The sequence below is a fragment of the Rhinatrema bivittatum genome, chromosome 6 (assembly GCF_901001135.1).
Source record: "Rhinatrema bivittatum chromosome 6, aRhiBiv1.1, whole genome shotgun sequence".
Classification (NCBI taxonomy): Eukaryota; Metazoa; Chordata; class Amphibia; order Gymnophiona; family Rhinatrematidae; genus Rhinatrema; species Rhinatrema bivittatum.
In genome coordinates this window covers 3,474,248-3,495,894 of record NC_042620.1, presented here as the reverse complement: position 1 = coordinate 3,495,894, position 21,647 = coordinate 3,474,248, and the positions used below count along the sequence as shown (strand labels likewise).

General features: G+C 42.8%; 1 protein-coding gene across 1 annotated transcript in view; it reads right to left on the bottom strand.

Annotated features, from left to right (window-relative positions):
* Positions 1–21,647, bottom strand: part of LOC115093343 (adenylate cyclase type 10-like) — a gene marked incomplete in the record, with an annotated part of 787,628 nt that overhangs the window by 157,947 nt on the left and 608,034 nt on the right. Inside the window, 1 exon segment of the mRNA XM_029604970.1 lies at positions 287–468. Coding sequence (XP_029460830.1) covers positions 287–468 — 182 coding nt within the window.

Genomic DNA, 21,647 nt, shown 5'->3' with positions numbered 1-21,647 from the left:
AGTATTCCCTGTAATAGAGTACTGTTTCTCAAACAGCACTCCTCATGATACAGTTCTCTACCCAATGCGTACTCCCTATGATAAAGTACTATTACCCAATCAACACTCCCAGTGACACAGTTCCCTATGCAATAAGTACTTCCTGCCACATGGCAATATTACACAATTGGTACACCACCGGAAACAGCCACATTATCCATGCAAGTTCCCCTCATGCTATGATAGTTTTCATGGGGCACTGAGAATTGGTGACTTCATCTGGATTATATTTTTGTAGAAATCTCACTCAAAGTCCCTTTCCTTGGTTGGCTGGATACTCTTCCTTTGAAGCATGGAGATTTTGGCCTTCTCAATCAGCAGCTTGAAGAATGCAGCAATGATGGTATGGGGGAAACTGCGATGGAGCTGTTGCAGGGCTTTCTTCAGCATGTCTTCTGACTGTACAAACTGTCCATTGTTAAAGAATACCTGCAAAAAAGAGCACACATGATGTAGGAACATGGAAACCACCAATCACACTCCTCAAGTGTTCTTTCCCCTAATGGAGGCAGTGTTACTGTTCAGCAGCTCCCATCTTGTGTTGGCCAGTTCCATTATCACATGGTATTATCTTTTACATATTCTTTAAAAGATTATTATATGGCCCGAGCCCTAAATTCTAGTCTCATGCCACTAATAATATTGTGAAACTCGGACTTACCTAATGATTTCCTTTCTTTTACTTCTGCTACATCAGTCCAGAACATATGGGTTTAATTCCTCAGCCAGCAGTTGGAGGCAGAATATTTTATTTTTTGATGACATTATCAAATGGTCAGACAGATGATGAAATGCTAAGAGAAATCAGGGAAGCTAACCAATTTGGCAGTGCAATAATAATGGGAGATTTCAATTACCCCAATATTGACTGGGTAAATGTAACATCAGGACTTGCTAGAAACATAAAGTTCCTGGATGTAATAAATGACTGCTTCATGGAGCAATTGGTTCAGCAACCAACAAGAGAGGGAGCTATTTTAGATTTAATTCTTAGTGGAACACAGGATTTGGTGAGAGAGGTAACGGTGGTGGGGCCACTTGGCAACAGTGATCACAACATGATCAAATTTAAACTAATAACTGGAAGGGGGACAATAAGTAAATCTGCAGCTCTAACACTAAACTTTCAAAAGGGAAACTTTGATATCATGAGGATAATGGTTAGAAAAAAACTGAAAGGTGCAGCTGCAAAGGTTAAAAGTGTTCAACAGGCTTGGACATTGTTTAAAAATACAATCCTAGAGTTGCAGTATTCCACGCATTAAGAAAGGTGGAAGGAAGGCAAAACGATTACCGTCATGGTTAAAAGGTGAGGTGAAAGAGGCTATTTTAGCCAAAAAAAATCCTTCAAAAATTGAAATAAGGATCCATCTGAAGAAAATAGGATAAACATAAGCATTGTCAAGTTATGTGTAAAACATTGATAAGACAGGTGAAGAGAGAATTTGAAATGAAGTTGGCCATAGAGGCAAAAACTCATAATAAAAACTTTTTAAAATATATCTGAAGCAAGAAACCTGTGAGGGAGTCGGTTGGACCATTAGATGACTGAGGGGTTAAAGGGGCTCTTAAGGACGATAAGGCCATTGAAGAAAGACTAAATTAATTCTTTGATTCTGTGTTTACTAATAAGGATGTTGGGGAGATACCAGTTCCAGAGATGCTTTTCAGGGGTGATGATTCAGACGAACTGAACCAAATCACTGTGAACCTGGAAGATGTAGTAGGCCAGATTGACAAACTAAAGAGTAGCAAATCACCTGGACCAGATGGTATGCATCCTAGGGTACTGTAGGAACTAAAAAATGAAATTTCTGATCTGTTAGTTAAAATTTGTAACCTATCATTAAAATCATAGAAACATAACATAGAAGTGACAGCAGAAGACGACCAATCGGTCCATCCAGTCTGCCCAGCAAGCTTCACACTTCTTTTTTCTCATAATTATCTGTTTCTCCTGGCCCCTAGTAACCTTAGGTTCTATTTCCCTTTCACCCCCACCACTAATGGTGAAAAAGAGACCACATCACCCCCATACTCAAGGACCTCCACTGGTTACCCATCTCTTTCCGTATACAGTATAAAACCCTCACTATACTACACAACCTCCTCTACAAATCCAACCCCTGGCTCAAGGACTCACCGCACTTCCGCATAACCAATCGTCCTACCAGATCCTCCCACACAGGTATCCTACATACTCCCTCCCTCAAAATTGCTCATCTCACCTCCACGAGAGAAAGGGCCTTTACCATAGCAGGCCCTTCACTCTGGAACACTCTCCCCACCTTTCTCCGCCTTGAACCCTGCCTGGCCACCTTCAAAAAAGGCATAAAAACGTGGCTTTTCAGAAAGGCCTATCCGGAAACCAATCAAACCTAGTCACTCCTACCCTAGTTCCTCTCTTACAGCCCCCAGCCTTAATCCCTCACACCCTGCCAGCCCTTTAAGGCACCTCCTTATCGCCTCTCCTTTGCCCGCCCTCGTTCTACTATTTTACAAAATTGCTCATTGTATCCGATGTAATTAATCTATTGCTAGTTGTAACTGCTGTAAATAGTCCCTTCTGTAAATAAGTTCCTCCTATTTCTTATTTTTGACAGTTGTTCCTTACTCTCTTTCACGCTACCTATCTTTCTCTCTCTTCTCCTGTCTCCCTTACCCCCCTCCTTTTTTCTGGCCTGCTCCCATCCCCTGCCCCCTGTTCATTGTAATTTCCTCCTTTAATTGAGTTACTTGTAAACCGGCGTGATGTGCCATACGAACGTCGGTATATTAAAAGTTGTTAAATAAATAAATAAATAAATAAATAAAAATAATGCAGAGAGCAGTGATGGAGCTGCTTCCAAGGGAAATACTAAGCTTGATTAGTTGGGTAAGCGGCAGCATACTTCTCTGCCGTTGAAGCAGAGAGCAATGCTGGATATGCGTGAAGTATTTGTTTTTCTTCTCCCCTGCCATTGAAGCAGGGAGCTATGCTGGATATGCATTGAAAGCGAAGTATGCCTTGAAAGTCACATTAACTATCATCAAATATTGAAAAGCCTAATAATTGGTAATTGAATAAGCCTAATAATTGGTAATACGTATAGCCCATGAACCCATCCCTGTTTTGTTTTTTTTTGTTTGTTTTTTTTTCTTTTTTTAATTGGGAGATGGCAGCCCTCCATCCTTCCGCTCCGTGAAGGTGGAACACCAACCACTGGCCACTGGCATCCCGCTCCATGAATGCCTCTGTGGCTACTGCTGCTCCGTGCAGTGTTTTGCTGCCTGCTCTTTATACGCGTCCTCTAGACCTGATGGATCCACAGTGTTTATCCCACGCTCCTTTGAAGTGCTTCACAGTTTTGGACTTCACCACTTCCTCCGGAAGGGCATTCCAGGCATCCACCACTCTCTCCGTGAAGAAATACTTCCTGACATTGGTTCTTAGTCTTCCTCCTTGGAGCCTCAGCTCGTGACCTCTGGTTCTGCTGATTTTTTTCCGACGGAAAAGGTTTGTCGTTGTCTTTGGATCGTTAAAGTTTTTCAAGTATCTGAAAGTCTGAATCATATCACCCCTGCTCCTCCTTTCCTCCAGGGTGTACATATTTAGATTCTTCAATCTCTCCTCGTATGACATCCGATGAAGACCCTCCACCTTTCTGGTCGCCCTTCTCTGTTCCGCTTCAATCTTGTCTCTGTCTCTTTGTAGATACGGTCTCCAGAACTGAACACAGTACTCCAGGTGAGGCCTCACCAAGGACCTATACAAGGGGATAATCACTTCCCTTTTCTTACTCGATATTCCTCTCTCTATGCAGCCCAGCATTCTTCTGGCTTTTGCTATCGCCTTGTCGCATTGTTTCGCAGACTTCATATCATTAGACACTATAACCCCAAGGTCTCTCTCCTGCTCCGTGCACATCAGCCTTTCTCCCCCATCGAATACAGTTCATTCGATTTCCACTCCCCATATGCATGACTTTGCACTTCTTGGCATTGAATCTCAGCTGCCATATCTTCGACTACTCTTCCAGTTTCCTTAAATCCCGTCTCATTCTCTCCACTCCTTCCGGCGTGTCCACTCTTTTGCAGATCTTAGTGTCGTCCGCAAAAAGACAAATCTTACATTCTATCCCGTCCGCAATCATCCATTATACCTGAAGACTGGAGGGTGGCCAATGTAACTCCAATATTTAAAAAGGGCTCCAGGGGCGATCCGGGTAACTATAGACCAGTAAGCCTGACTTCAGTGCCAGGAAAAATAGTAGAAACTATTCTCAAGATCAAAATCGTAGAGCATATAGAAAGACATGGTTTAATGGAACACAGTCAACATGGATTTGCAGAAGGGAAGTCTTGATTAACAAATCTGCTTCATTTTTTTGAAGGGGTTAATAAGCATGTGGATAAAGGTGAACCGGTAGATGTAGTGTATTTGGATTTTCAGAAGGCATTTGACAAAGTCCCTCATGAGAGGCTTCTAAGAAAACTAAAAAGTTATGGGATAGGAGGCGATGTCCTTTCGTGGATTACAAACTGGTTAAAAGACAGGAAACAGAGAGTAGGATTAAATTGTCAATTTTCTCAGTGGAAAAGGGTAAACAGTGGAGTGCCTCAGGGATCAGTACTTGGACTGATGCTTTTCAATATATACATAAATGATCTGGAAAGGCATACGACGAGTGAGGTTATCAAATTCGCGGATGATACAAAATTATTCAGAGTAGTTAAATCACAAGCAGATTGTGATACATTACAGGAGGACCTTGCAAAACCGGAAGATTGGGCATCCAAATGGCAGATGAAATTTAATGTGGACAAGTGCAAAGAGTTGCATATAGGGAAAAGTAACCCTTGCTGTAGTTACACAATGTTAGGTTCCAGATTAGGAGCTACCACCCAGGAAAAAGATCCAGGCATCATAGTGGATAATACTTTAAAATCGTTGGCTCAGTGTGCTGCAGCAGTCAGAAAAGCAAACAGAATGTTAGGAATTATTAGGAAGGGAATGGTTAATAAAATGGAAAATGTCATAATGCCTCTGTATTGCTCCATGGTGAGACTGCACCTTTAATACTGTGTATAGTTCTGGTCACCACATCTCAAAAAAGATATAGTTGCGATGGAGAAGGTACAGAGAAGGGCAACCAAAATGATAAAGGGGATGGAACAGCTCCCCTATGAGGAAAGACTGAAGAGGTTAGGGCTGTTTAGCTTGGAGAAGAAACGGCTGAGGGGGGATATGATAGAGGTCTTTAAGATCATGAGAGGTCTTGAACAAGTAGATGTGAATCAGTTATTTATACTTTGAAATAATGGAAGGACTAGGGGGCACTCCATGAAGTTAGCAAGTAGCACATTTAAGACTAATTGGAGAAAATTCTTTTTCACTCAACGCACAATAAAGCTCTGGAATTTGTTGCCAGAGGATGTGGTTAGTGCAGTTAGTATAGCTGGGTTCAAAAAAGGTTTGGATAAGTTCTTGGAGGAGAAGTCCATTAACTGCTATTAATCAAGTTGACTTAGGGAATAGCCACTGCTATTAATTGCATCAGTAGCATGGGATCTTCTTAGTGTTTTGGTAATTGCCAGGTTCTTGTGGCTTGGTTTGGCCTTTGTTAGAAACAGGATGCTGGGCTTGATGGACCCTTGGTCTAACCCAGCATGGCAATTTCTTATGTTCTTATGTATGTATGTCATGTAGAAAACTGGTATAGCAAGTATACTTTTGTCAAATCTAAATCAGAAAAACGATAGTAATGACATTGTATAACCTTAATAATATCTTATTATTTAAATAATTGTTTGAATCAAATTATTTTGATTTGCAGAATTGCATATTAAAATTCTAATAAAAATATAATTATCTTTAGAATGAGAAGCTCTCTCACTTTGAAAATTGTTTTTAACTCTATTACAGAAACTTTTTTTCTTCTAGTCTTAAACAAAGAAAAAAACCTTCCCAGGTAGGTTTGTTGAAAGGTGTAGCAGAAGTAAAGGGAAGGAAATTGTCAGGTAAGTCATAATTTCACTTTCCTCTTCCTTCTGCTACACAGTACAGAATATATTGGAAGTACCCAAGCTCATTTATAAACAGTGGATGGATGATAAATTCCATGTCGTGTCTAGCGAGTAGATCCATCCTAGAATGCCTTGTGAATGGACTTAAGGTTGACCACGTGGATGCTTTACAGATGTCAATAGGACTTACAGCGCCTTCTTCATCCCAAAAAGAAGATTGCATCTTTGTTATATAGGCATTAATGATCCTGGGAGCTTGTTGGCCCTGCAACAAATATGCCGATGAAATTGCTTCTCTAATCCATCTTGCAATTGCAGCCTTAGAGGCAGCCCCTCCTATGTGTGGGCCGCTAAGCAACACAAATATCCTCACTGACTTAAGAAAATCTTAGAAGACATCTTTCTACATCCAAAAACTATGGTGACTCCATAACACCTCTATATTCATCTTTGTTAAATGCTGGCAGAACAATGTTTTGATTTAGATGAAAAGCAGATATCACATTTGGTAAAACAGATGATACTGGTCTTAGTATCACTGTCTCTATGAAATTTTACAAAAGGATCTCAACAAGATAAAGACTGCAACTCAAAAATGCATCTTGCTGAAGGGATTAACATCAGGAAAACTGTTTTTAAAGTTAAATCCTTCATTGTAGACTGATTTAAAGGCTCAAAGGGTGCCCTAGTTAATGCATGAAATACTAAATTCAAATTCCATTGTGGAAGTATCAGCCTGATTGGTGGTCACAAATGTTTTACCGCACTCAGAAAGCGCAAAATATCCCTATGGGAAGCGACGGATAAACCCTTGATTCTTCCATTAAAACAAGAAATTGCTGCTACTTGAATTTTTAATGAATTTAGGGCCAACCCCTTATTAAGGTCCTTCTATAAAAATACAAGGATATCTCTGATTTGTGAAATTCATGGCAATGCTGAATTTTGGCTACAATGGACTTTGAATGCATGCCAAACTGTTACATAAGTCAGAGAAGTGGCACTCTTTTTCTAATTATGTTATGCTCAGGCTTGTGGACCCTTGGCTGACGAGAGGATGGTATACCTTCCGGACGGTCTGTAGGCTCTCTCGTCAGGTGGCGAGGCAGGACGGGAGGTAGGACCAGTCGACCCTTGGCACTGGAGGCTGAGGTGAACACAGAGGCGATGAGGAGTCGGGACAAGGTGCTGTGTCTTCACCACTGGTGGTCTGCGGTCCCCCCGGGAGGAGCCCATAGGGACCCGACCGCTGGGACTTAGGTGGACCTCGAGAGGTCCGGCAACGGTGCAAAGGCCAACTGGAGCTTCGCCCTGGAAGCCCGCGGTCCCCCCAGGAGGAGCCCGTAGGGACCCGGGCCGCTGGGACTTAGGTGGGCCCTTGGAGACAGAGTCTTGAAGAAGTCCTAGGTCGAATACCAGAGGGTCAACGCTCACCAGTCCAAAGTCGAGTGCCAGAGAATCACCGCTTGCCAAGCCAAGGTCAGGAACCAGAGAATCACCGTCAGCCAATCTGAAGTCAGGAACCAGAGAATCACCGTAAGCCAATCCGAAGTCAGGAACCAGAGAATCACCATAAGCCAATCCGAAGTCAGGAACCAGAGAATCAAGACGAAACAGGAACCAGCGTCTAAGCACCAGGAACTCACCGAAGCAAGCAGACTAGACAGCGGAGGAACGTTGCCAAGTCACTGGATGAGCAGAGGAAGCTGCCTTTTATACTTCCTCTGCCCTAGCTAATAGAGAACAGGTGAGGTCATTTAAAGGGATGGGTCCCTTTAATTCTGTGGAGGGGGCGTGGCCTAGTGCTGAAGCATGGTGGCAGCCATCTTGGATTTCCCCTGTGGAGGAGAGACGCCGCTGGGGGAAGCAGGACGGCTTCCCCTGCAATTGGCAGCGCGGGCCGAGTCAGAGCCCTCCCCCGGGGCTCTCATGGCGCTGTGAGTCAGGTAGGGGGACGCGGTCGTGGGGCACCACGGCCGCGGAGCACAACAAATTACTGATGAAGAGTAATCTTTCCCCGGAAGTCTTTTTTTCAAGTTCTGTTTTATTAATTTTTCAAAATAACCCTAACATTTACAGTAAATCGCCCTGTGGTGGGGGGTTGTTTCTGCACCCCACCAATTCCAATACACCAATGCAAGAACAATACAATCACATTTAGCAAATATTCCCACAAGTACCTTTAACCCTTCTCCCTCTGCCCTTCCACCCTATCCCTCTGCCCTTCCACCCTATCCCTTCCTCCCTCAATATGATAATCATGAAGAATGGAAACCCAATCCTATATACAACTATGCCCACTGGTTAAATCATCCATCCTTTAAGAAAAGGTGTTCAAGACCGAACTTCTTCTCCATGAGGTAAGTACTGCAAGTACGCATTCCATATCCTTAGGAATTTTGCTCATGCTGGTGCCACGTCTGTAGCTTCTACATATTGTTCTATGATGCTCAGATGATGTACACTGTTTCTAAGTTGTTCCAATGTCAGTATATCCAGCACCACCTATTTCTGCAATATTGCCTTTTTTGCCATAAAAAACACTTTCCGACCCCACTGACTTGAATATTTATCCTTAAACAACACCCTTTGCATATCATCAAAGAGAAATCTGGAGGCCTCCATGGGCACTTTCACACCTGTTTCTTGAAAATAGATTGCTGGATATCCATCCAAAATTCTTGAATGAGAGAACACGACCAAACTTGATACCCAACGTTCCCATTTCCCTCTTACATTTGAGACACAAATTGGAATGATCAACCTGGAAAAGAAGAGCTCATTTCTGGGGATAGTAAAATATCTGAAGAAAGTTAAACCATGTCTCCCACAGCAGAACATTATTCGTCAATGAGCTGATTCTAGAAAAACATTTCATATATTGACAATCAGTCATTAAGACTCCTAGTTCCTGCTCCAACCCAGAGTAACCTTTTTAAATTAATTTTGACCTCTCAAGAGCCAAGTCATAAGTGAGAATGGAGAAGGGTCGTCCATTGCTTTTGGCCCTTGATGCAGAAAACCCCTGATTCCTGATAGCTTCAATGATAAGTGGACTAAAAGCCTTCTTAAATCTGCATACCAAGCTCTTTGAGGCCAATCTGGAGCCATCAGGACCACATACACCTCCTCTTTCTCTATTTTCTTTATTGTATGACCATTCAGTGACCACAGAAGGAAGATATACATCAGTTTCTTCCCTGGCCAATTCTTCACTGAGAAAAATGAACGGGAAGAAGTAAATGATGTGATTAAAAGTGCAAATAAAAGAGAGGGGTTGTAGCCCTTTGTGGGCAAGAGCCCTTGAGATTAAAGCACTGAATGTTCTGATACCTATTCCTGAAAAAAAGTATTAAAAAAGTATAAAATATATTGATCACTGTTTTTTGCAGTTCCCTCATATGTTTTGGGAGTAGTCTTTTGAGAACAATTCTATACTAACACATCTATTGCTTTGCTGCCATACTCTCTACATCGACTGTAAAATATTTTTAACTTTGAGCTCTTTCCCATCACCATTAAATATATCTGATGTTTCCCTCATTTCTGCACTATTTGCGGATAAGCCTATTAGCTCAGTTCCCATTCTTCTGGATCAATGGTGTTTCGTTTAGAAAATCTGCTTGTATGTTTTCCTAAACCACAATGTGCAATGCAGATAGATCACCCAGATTTCTCTCCACCCATGCAAAAAGAAGATGTTTCTTTTTTTTTTTGTAATTAAACATTTTTATTTGGACAGCAATAGATGTACACGCCAATCATGTGTCATACAGCTTCAGCCCACAGAGGGCTAACTTATCATCCAAACATTTCCAGTTAAACTCCCCTCCCCATCCCTTCCCCCCCCACCCAAAATTGCAGTAAACGATATCCCCAACAATAATGGACCACATTAATGAGCTACAATAATAACAGTAATAGAAAACAGTACTATAACCAGACAGGCTATGAAGAGAGATTTCACATATCCCAAAATGTAGCTCCATACAGTACTATACTTAGTAGTTTGAACCCAAAAACCAATTACAATAACAACAAGAAGTTGTAGAGTATGGAAAATAGTTAGTGTGGTGGAGACAGCCTAGCAATATTGAGATCCTGATGGGTGGGTAACCCCCCCAATTCATGTTTCAGAAGCCACTGCTCAAAGGAGTCCCAAGTCCGTTCATATTGGACCACCGGATCCCTCCGATAGGCAGAAATTTTCTCCATCGTTCGAATGCCCTTGAGTCTAGTAATAACCAATTTCAAAGGCGGTGGTTCCCTCTTTTTCCACCATTGAGCAATCACCGACCTGGTAGCTATAGCCAAATAGCGCAATAACCGTGTATTATGCAGGTCCTGTTCCTCTTTCCAAAGCCCCAAAAGCCATAATTCCGGACTTAAGCGTGTTGCCTTTCCCACCAACTCAGTGGCTAGGCAGTGTACCTTTGCCCAGAATGCGCCTATAACAGGGCACACCCACCACATATGAACAAAAGTCCCCTCCGCATTGTCACAGCGCCCACACTTAGCCGAGAGTGCCGGATACCATTTTGCTAAAGTCACGGGACATAAATGCCACCGATATAATATTTTATATTCGTTTCCATCATGGTTGTGGACATAGCATGCCTCCCCAAACCCAAAAAACAAGTGTTCCAGCGTTCCTTATCCCAACTTCCTCCTAAGTCACGTGTCCATGCCTGAAGATGCGAGTCCTGATACACCTCAGTATCTTCCAATAGTTTGTATATTTTGGACATCAATTTAGGAGGTTTTTTCAATGCAATACAAAAGTGCTCCATCAGTGAAACCCCTTTCTGCAAATCTCTAGAGACCTCCAGCTTTTGTAAAAAGTGACGAACTTGAGCATAGGCTAGGAAGTCCCCATCCGGCAAACAAAAATCCCTCTGTAGTTGAGAAAAGGACTTCACCGTCCCTGCTTCCCACACTTGATGGACCCGGTAGAGTCCCTTTACTGCCCAAGTTCGAAAGGTCCGAGAACCCCGCCCTACAGGGAAGTCTGTGAGGTCACAAAACCGGGCCGGGAAAAAATATCCCTTCTTCCCAGTCAGATATTCCCGCCACTTATACCACACAGTCAATGTACAGTGCAGAGATGGCAGAATAGTGGAGTCCCTCTGAGGTGGCGGAATCCGATCCCAAAAAATAGTTTCTGGGACCTCTCTCCCCAACCTCGCTTGTTCAATGAGCATCCATTGCTTCTTAAGCCCTGGGGTATGATAATCCACCACCGCCTGTAATTGGGAAGCTACATAATACTTCTGGATATTGGGTACTCCTAAGCCACCCTTAAACCGGGGCCTGTATAACACCTTCCGTGCTATCCTAGGTGGTCTCCTTTTCCAGATATAGGAAAAGAGTTTCCGTTGAAGGCCTTTCAACCAGTGGTCTGCTAGTAAGCAAGGGAGAACCTGAAACAGGTAGCTTAATCTGGGAAACAAATTCATTTTCACCACTGCTATACGTCCCATCCAGGAAATATGATACCTATCCCAGTATTGCATATCTTTACAGAGTTGACCAACAAGAGGAACATAATTGGCTGTAAATAGATCTTTACGATCTTCCACCAAGTTAACACCCAGGTATCGTATAGGGCCTTTTGTCCATTTGAATGGGAACATAGATTGTAAGATGGAGCTATGGGCTGGTGTAAGCCCAATAGGAAATATCTCGGACTTGTCCATATTGACCCGAAAGCCAGACACCCCCCCAAACTGTTTCAGCACATTTGTCAATGCCTGAAGGGACCCAAGAGGATTCCCCACCGTGAAGATAATGTCGTCGGCATATAAGGAAATTTTATATTGGGTCTCAGCTACGGAGATCCCCTGGATATCCTTTGATTGTCGAACCATTTCCGCTAAGGGTTCCACACTCAACGCGAAAAGCAAGGGCGAGAGTGGGCATCCTTGTCTAGTGCCTCGATGTATAGGGAACGAGTCACTGTATCCCCCGTTAATCTTAATACATGCCCGGGGATCTCTGTATAATTCTTTAACCCACGTCAAGAAATATCCCCCCACTCCCATTTTTTCCATTACAGCAAAAAGGAAAGGCCAGTGCACCCTATCGAAGGCCTTCTCGGCGTCTATAGTCAAGAGCACTGCTGGGGAAGAGTCAGATTTCACTATCGAGAGAATGTTTAATATTTTCTGTATGTTATCCGAGGTGGATCGCCCTGGCATAAAGCCGGCCTGGTCATCTTTAACTAAATCAAGAATTACCCCCCTTAGGCGATTAGCCATTATCTTCGCAAGAAGCTTTAAATCAATGTTAATCAATGATATAGGTCAATACGACCCACAAAGCGTAACATCTTTACCAGCTTTAGGTAGAATGGTAATTCCCGCAGTGTTCCCATTAGGTAATAACTGTTGTCCCTCCCGTAAAGCGTTAAACATATCTTTCAACGGATTCACTAACAGACTCATAGATTTTTTATAAAATAGGGGGGTGTACCCATCAAGCCCATGTGCCTTCCCCTGCTTCAAAGACTTAATAGCCTCTTGGACTTCTCTAGCCAGAATAGGGGATCCCAGCCGTTCCCCAGCTTCACTGGACAAAGTAGGCAAAACCAGGCCATCCAAAAAATGTGCTATATCTGTATCCGAAACCTCATGATCGGTAGAGTATAATCCCTCATAAAAACTTGTAAAACATTTTTTGATGTCGGATAATTTTGTACATACTAGCCCCTGACTGTCCTTAATGGTGTGGATGTGGGACTGTAAGCGCTGGCCTTTCAACTTGTGGGCCAACAATCTACCCGGCTTATCCCCCTGTTCATAATACAGTTGCTTGACCAGATCTAATTGAAAAGCAGTCCGGTCCGCGTCCAGGTCCTTGATTCGCCTACGAATCTCATCCAACTTCTGGAGTGCCTGAGAAGACTGGCCCTTCTTATGTTCCTTTTCCCACGCTATTAAATCCACTAGCAATTGGGTCCGAAGCACTTCCTTCTGCTTTTTATGATAAGCCCCCAGACTAATGAAATTACCTCTCATAGTAGCCTTTAAACCCTCCCACACTGCCACCGGCGATACCGAGGTATCCGAATTATTAGCTATATACTCCTCCAATTGGGCTTGCAATTTGACCAAATATTTTTTATTTTTAAGTAAACTATCATTAAGTTTCCAATATTGTAAGCTCCGGCTCCCAGAAGGAAGTGCCACCTCCCACCAAATGGGAGAATGATCCATTATTCAAATGTACATAAAATTGTTGCTTCATTAATTTATTTTCAATAAGAATCCATTATTCAACGAGTTGAATAATGGATTCTTATTGAAAATAAATTAATGAAGCAACAATTTTATGTACATTCATTAATAAATATATGTTTGCATTATTGAGGATGTATTAAATGTATAATCATATTTATGACAAAAAATTTGGTTTATGAATATCTCAAACTTCATGCGATATTTTATTGTGGTGTGTGAGTATGAATGTGCTAGCTTAGTTTTAAAATTGTCTATGTAGGGTTTTGTGGGGTTTTCTATATAAATAAATACAACATTGATGTGATGGAATTTGTTGTCTCTCTATTTTTTATATGTTGATGATAGTGATATAGGGAGTGGAACTTAAAATTGCCCTTTGTGTTGTCATACCGAGTTAACTCTCCTGTCTAGCCAGCTAATCATAATGCTATCCATCAATGCAGCTTTGTATACCGCAAAACCCCAACCCCTCTCCCCCCAACCCTCTCACACATACAGAGCTGCCCAGCATGGGTCTGACTCTGAATAGAGGAAGCCCCATCCGATCCCCCCCCCCCCAACACGCACACATTCACTCGTCTTTCATACCCCATAAACCACATGTGTAGGTAAGAACGCCTGTTAAACCCGGAACCAAAAAACAGCCATGAGAAATAGGTAGCCCCTGGGCTTGCCCAGTCCATAGGCGTTAAACCATATCATAAGTAACGTAAGCGGCTGTAAACTAAATGAGTAGAAATCCAGTTTGACGGTGCGGTAGAGAAAGTCAGGGGGGAGCTTGGGCACTCCCGACATCCAGCGCAATCGGCATCCGCCGAGGTGGTTCAGGATCGGATGTCCTCTTCAGGCGCCGTCCCCCTTTGCCCGCTCGCTGCCATCTTGCCTGTTCCACTGCCGCTCTGGCGGGCTCACTATGATTCTCTGGGCACGGAATCTCCAATCCCACCTCTTTAAGTATGCTCGCCGCTTCCGCCGGAGTCTTTGCTCTCGATGTGATCCCCTTTATGGTGAAAGCAATACCACATGGATACAGCCAACGATAACGGCAATGCTCTTTTCTCAAAGCCGCAGTAACCGGGTTAAATTCTCTACGCCTCTTCAGCGTCGCAGGGGCAATATCGTTGTATATAGTGATTTCATGCCCATCCCATTCAAAAGCATCTAATTTCCTGGCCGCTTTCATTATCTCCTCTTTTAGCACATAACTGTGCAAGCAAGTTACTATGTCCCTGGGCGCATTATGTGGAGCCGCCCCCAGCGCCCTGTGTGCCCTGTCCACCACGATGTCTGGGGTTACCTCTGCCACCGTGCCAGCCCCCGAGTCCGCGGCCGCAGTGAGAAGGGCCTTGCAAATTCGCTGTACTACCTCTGTTGCGTTAGCGTAAATGGGGTCCTCAGGAAGCCCCCTTATGCGCAAGTTGTTGCGCCGTGTGCGGTTCTCCACATCTTCAAGCTTTAAAACCGTTTCTTCCTGAAGATTTTTTAGCTGCTCGATCTCCGATTTCAGGGAAGCCAGCCTCGTGTCATGCTCCTCCAACAGCGATTCTCCGGTCTCCACCCGATGGCCTAAATCTCTGACGTCAGTGCGGAGATCAGCGATGGCCTCCCGAAATTCATCAGTCAAATTTTTAATATCTTTTTTTAGATCCAGGAACCAGAGTTGTAAATCCTTTTTTAGAATAGGCTCATCGCCCCCTTCCATCGCTGATAGTTCCTGGCGCTGTGTTGCCGCAGGCCCCTCGAGGCTGGAGCCGTCACTCGACTCGCTCAAGGCCGCATATCGGGATCCACCGGAATCGAATGAGAATTGCTGTAGATCCACCGCTTTTTTCCGAAGAGACATTGTCTGTGACTGGTCCCGCCTTAGGCTCCGCAAATTTATAGCAAATAGCTCGCTATGGCTGGTCTATGAGGTATAAAACGCTTTGGGGGTCGCTGGAGAGAAAGTTTAGGCAGCCATCTTAGACCGATGACGTCACTTCCCCCAAGAAGATGTTTCTTGATTCCGAGTCCTGCCTTGTTTGCTTATGTATGCTACTGCCGTGGCATTGTTGCTCAGGACTCTCACTACTTTCCCTAGGTTTTGTTGCTGAAAATGAAGCAACAACAGTCTTATTGCCCTTGTCTCTAACTGGTTTATGTACCATAAACTTTCTCTTAGTGTACATTGGCCTTTTGTGTACTGATTTGAGCAAGAAGCCCCCTAACCTATTAAGCTGGCATCTGTTGTTATTAAAATCCAATCTGGGTATTCAGTGATATTCCCTTCTGCATATTTGGTGTGTGAGGCTACTATCTTGGACTTTTTATTACTCATTCTCTCAATGATAGATGAACCTCATAGCCCTGAGTTTGGGGTTTCCATCTTGTAAGCAGAGCTAATTGCAGCAGTCTCATATGTGCTCTTGGCCATGGAACTTGATCTAAAGTTGAAACCATGGAACCTAGAAGCTGGAGATAGTCCCAAGCTATTGGAGCCTGTTGTCTTGAAAATGTCTCTACTTGTGATTGGATTTTGGAAATCCTTTTTGGTGCTAAGATGACCAATCCTTCCTTGGTATTGAATTGGGCCCCCAAATACTCTATTATTTGGGTAGGCTGAAGATTGCTTTTTCCAAAGTTGATTATCCAGCCTTATCTTTGGAGAAAAATTACCACACGATTTTTTATTGAGTCTCCTTCTGAATAAAATCTGCTTATTAACCAATCCTCTAAATAAGGATGAACCCTAATCCTGTCTTCTTAAAAATGTTGCTACCAAATGCTTCCGGGGGGCAGAGATTCAAGATGGCCGCCTGCTAGTTGCGTGCTTCATAGCTCCCGCTGTTTCTTCATTAAAAACTTTTTCGAAGCTAGACTATGCCCCCAAAACGGAAAGGTAAAGTGAAGGTTTTTTCCTCAACTCCCTCAATACCAGCGGGACAGCGTTCGATCATAGAAAGCGCGCAACTTTACCTAAAAGAGGAGAAGCTGATCCCCGCTGACAAGATCAGAGAGGAAGCTGCTGCTGCGTCGGGGGAACTTTCACTCAGCCCTCCAATGCTAAGGAGTCCCCAGGCAATTTCAACTCTCATACCGCCGGATGCTGCATTGGGAGCTGCACTGTGCGTGCGGCAACCGCGGGTGCCGCAGGCACTAACACAGCTCTTCCTACCGCTCGGTACTGGATAGACCCGTATGGATGCAATTTGGGAATTAATGGCCCAACATACGGGTCTATCTAGTACCGAGCGGTAGGAAGAGCTGCGTTAGTGCCTGCGGCACCCGCGGTTGCCGCACGCACAGTGCAGCTCACCTACCGCTCGATCCTGAACTCTAATTTCATGCAAATGCATGCCGCGTCTAAGAACGGTCCGTGAAGCGTTAGGCCCGCGCAACCCATTTTCCTGGATAGAGCGCCTATACAGTATCCTGGGTGCGCGGGCCTAATGCTTCACACCACGCTGGTATCTGTCATTTCAAATGTCATTTGAAATGACAGATACCAGGAAGTCGGGTCCGATCGGATGCAAAAGTAAGTTGCTTCGCCGCTGTCATCTCTCTCCCCTCCTCCCGAAGCAGGACGCGAAAAGCAGCCTTGCTCCGGGAGGAGGGGAGAACAGACTGACAGCGGCGAAGCAAAAAAAAAAAAAGGGGAGCCACGATACCTTCTTGGCCGGACGGCTGCGAAAGTAAGTCGGGTCGGGTCTGGGCTGACAGTGGCCAATTGTACGCTTTCCCCCGTGCAGGCGGCCATCTTCCTCCGGAGGAGCTACGGGAGCCACGATCGCTGATGGCTGCAAAAAAAAAAAAGTAAGTTGTGCAGGCGTCCAAAAACGACTTACTTTTGGGATCTTGACAGATCCCAAAAGTAAGTCGCTTTTGGAAAAAAACCAAAATTGTCGCGGGCCTAAGAGTTGCTTCGCCATAAGTTGCTTCACCGCGGGCCTAAGCAAGTTGCTTCGCCGTAAGTTGCTTTGCCGCTGTCAGCCCGGACCCGACCCACTTTTGCAGCTGTCCGGCCAAGAAGGTATCGTCGCTTTTGGAAAAAAAAAAACAAAATTGCTTTTGGGTTTTTTTTTCGCTTCGCCGCTAGTGTCTATTCTCCCCTCCTCCCGGAGCAAGGCTGAAAAAGCAGCTCCGGAAGGAGGGAAGAACTGAAGCGGCGAAGCAACTTACTTGCACGGGGGAAAGCGGTCTCCGTGGCAGCCCCAGTCCGGACATCGGAGGGGGGCTGCAACGTTTTTTTCGCTTTTTTTTTTTTGGCTTCGGGAGCAGGGGAGAGGACTGGGGCTGCCACGGAGACCGGCACCCATGATCGCGGCCGGGGCAGGTGAGCAGGGGCTGGGGGAAAGCTTGCCACCTACCCTTACCCCTGCCTCTACCGCAGGGGTCAGGGTAGGCGGTAAGTTTGCAGGTTAAACGCGCGACAAAACGGCAGGGAAAACTAGCGATAGTCGGGGCGCGGGTTACGGGATGCTAGGGAATAGCTAATTCGCTCGTTTGCATGCAATATACATGCCGCGTGCGGAAGGGGTTGCCCGGGGAATTTAGGACGCGGTAGGAATTGGTTAAAGGGGATTCTGGATCGCAGGAAGGGCTAACGCGGCCGGAAGGTGAGTAAAAAGCGGCTTAGGAGCAGGGTAAACGCGGCCGCACTTTACAGGATAGACCTGATAATGTGGCCCTTCAGACATGTATGGCACAAATTACCAAAATTTCCACTAGAATTGACAGTGTGACACTGGACCACAATAGTAAAATGAATGAGCATGGAAATAAGATACTAACAATTGAGAGTCATCTTAAGGACATTCAAAATATAAGGTTATGTGTGACTCAAGACTGCACCATTGTTAATAGAAAGACTGAGCTGTTGGAAAATCGTCTTAGGAAACTTAACTTAAGACTGTTGAATTTCCCAAAGATTATAGGAGAGTTACCTAGGGTCACTCTCAGGAAATATATGAGTGAGATATTACATATTACCCCTGAAGACATACCTGCCTTAAATAAGGTGTTCTCCCTCGAGGGACAATAGAAACGATCAACTTGATATAGGGAATTTAACAGAATTTCTGGAGTCCTCAAATACTGAAATTGTGGAGAGAGCCACATTGTTAATTTCCTTTATCTATGAAAATGATGAGGGGTTAATTATGAGGAAATATTTTCAGAATATGGGGGTCCACTTTATGGGCCAATTTGTTCAGATTTTCCCCGATCTGGCAAAGGCCACACCAGAGCGCAGGAAAGCGTTCCTGTCACTTAGACAGGAAACGAGAGCATTGGGAGCTAATTACCAACTAAGATACCCGTGCAGATGTATCATTAAGTTTAACAACAATACGTATATTTTCCTGATTCCAGAGCAGCTAAAGTTTTATTTATTTATTTATTTATTTTTAATTTTTATATACCGAAGTTCTTGTGAGAATTACAAATCACTCCGGTTTACATAAAACGATGAACTGCCCAACAGAGAGAGGGGCTTTACATAGAACCAAAGAACAGATGGAACAATATAACCGGGTGACAATTTAACATAGTAATAGATAAATATAATATAATATATACAATTTAACTATTTAACGTCGAAATAATGACATGTTAAAGCTACAATATAAATACAATAAAAATATGAATATGATGAACTTTTGGACTCAAAGATTGATTGAAAAGTTGTGGCTTAATTCCCAAAAAAGGGTGATGAATGTTTCACCACCCCTAGTAATTGCTATAACTTAGCAGTAATGTAAGATTGGTATTATCCTGTATTTTTTTTTCTTCTGGAAGGGGCTTCCTATATTTCTTACTCTGCCCCTAGAGATACTTGTGGACTAATTTAAAATTGTTATTTTTCTTCTTTTGTGATGATTGGTGTAATGATGTTGAAATATTATATTTTGCAAATTACTGAAAATTTCGTACAAAGATTATAAATGCTTTGTAATCATTTGAAAATTTAATAAAAAGAAAATTAAAAAAAAATGTTGCTACCATTACCATACCTTTGTAAATGCTCTTGGAGGCCATTGCCAAGTCAAAAGGTAGGGCTCTGAACTGATAATGCTTTCTCATTATACAAAATCAGATACCTTTGGCTGCTTCACTTGAATTGAGTTTGTAGCAATGCACCTTGCAAAGAGCAAGCAGTGTCCCATGATGAAGATATCTTATTCGAAACGCTAGTGTCAGACCACTGTTCCAAGGCACATTTTCGTACAGCTGACTGCCTTGTTTCATCATTCCCTTGTGGTATGCATACAGATAAGTTTTTATTTACATATAAATATTTTTTAAAAAGTATTGGCTTTGAGCGCTATATAATGGATCACAATGATTTGATATTTGGCTTTTATGTTGACCTTATGGTTCAAAACCTATGAACCATTAAGCCAATTCTGAGCTGATCCATTTCAGAAAAAAACAATTTTCTTTGATTTTCACATGGACGGTGATGTTTGATTTCATTGAGCAATTTTTCTATATTATTATGTGCTCTTGAGCATGGTTCTTTTTTTATGAAAATAAATTGAAAACTCACAGGTCATGAACAGATTCCAAGAAGATAATTGAGGACCATTCCATAGTGAATACAAGTAAAAATGTAGCAGCTACAGTACAAGATTTTATTTATTTAACTCTTTTCTATACCGACTTTCATGATCTTGATCATATCAAATTGGTTTACAAAGAACACGGGGTAGGAACATTAACGTAAACAATAAAAGAAAAACCAAAGTTACAATAAACAGGATCATGTGAACTTGGGAGCTGACGTAGCTAGAGGCTACGGCTAGAGGAAGAGAAATTGTCAAAAATTTAACAAAGGTGTATTAAAGACGCCTTGAGCCATGTATGGCGAGTTCTGTCTTGTCTTATTGTCTTGTAACAATGCCCATCTCCCAATATTCAGAAATAGGCCAATAGACCTCATCCAGATTTTAATGGCTTTGATAGTCACCAACCACAATTAAAGTAGCCTCTAAAGAACCGGCAACAGGAATTAAAAGTTGTACATCATCAGCATACTTTCGAAATACAATTTCCAGACTTTTCGAGTACACAACAAAGGGGAAGAACATAAATGTTAAAATGTAGAGCTGAGAGGGATGACCCTTGAAGTACATCTATATGTAACTTAAACCAAGGGGAAGACGAGGGTCCTAGTCTAACTTTCTGTTGACAACCTAAAATATATGATTCAATCCATTGCTATATCAAACCTTCAATATCAATTTCCATCAATCTCTGTAGCAGAATAGAGTAAGAGACAGAGGCAAAGGCCACTTTCACACCAAGTAGCACTACAACAATAGATTTCTTCAAATCAAGCTGATGCAAAATAAAGTCAGCAGCTGAAATTAATAATGTCTCAGTGCTATAACCATCCCGGAAGCCACACTGAAAATTGCTCAGAATCTTATTATCCTGTATGAAGTAAAAAAAAAAACTGAGTAAGTATAACATTTTCAAGGACTTTTCCTTATTAGATCACACAAAGTAGCTGATAAATAAGATGTCAACAACTCTAATCTTGCAGTCTCTTCTCAAGCTGCTGAATCCAGCGCAATAAAGCTCTTTCCATGCAGTTTGTGCAAATTGTCATTTGTAAAGTAAAATAATTTGCAGAAAATACATATGTTAAAATCAACTCTATGTTTTTATCCTAAGGATACTTTAAAGCTGCGCTGCCTTCCACTGGAATGTTAATTTTTTTTAGTGACAGTCGCAAACAATCCATCAACTCTTGGTTTTCGGAAAAAATAATCATGCTTTTCCATAGGCAAGTTGTGTAACTTACTAAAAAACTCTTAAGTATCTGTAATCTGCTTCTTGTGTCTTTACTCGGAATGCGCTATTGCTTCTAACTCTGGATGAAAGTAGTAGAGGCTTTTCACATACCCTTTAAATTTGGGTCCTACTCTTGGGACTCTTCAACTTTATTTTCTGAAAGTCTTCAAGCTGAAGTAACTGAGAAATTAGGGCAGACATTTCCCTCTTATGGAATAGGCTAATTAATACCTCTTCTTCTCCACCAGAATATATTTCCCCCTGCTCAAGAGATTCATGGCTGTCTTCAGCATAATCCTCCTCATTTCTTAAAAAAGGAGAACTGTGAAATGCTTTGGTACATAAATCTGTATCAGCAGCAGCAAATTCCTTCCTTTGAGATCTACTATGTTTTGTAGGAGATGCGACTGTCTGTGAAGAAAACTCCTCTGTGTTACCATGACCCTACAAAGCTTGAAAAGCCTACAAAAGAACATAAAATATGCCATACTGGGTCAGACCAAGGGTCCATCCAATCTAGTATCCTGTCTCCAACAGTGGTCAATCCAAGTGACAAGTACCTGGCAAGTATCCAAACATTAACAGATC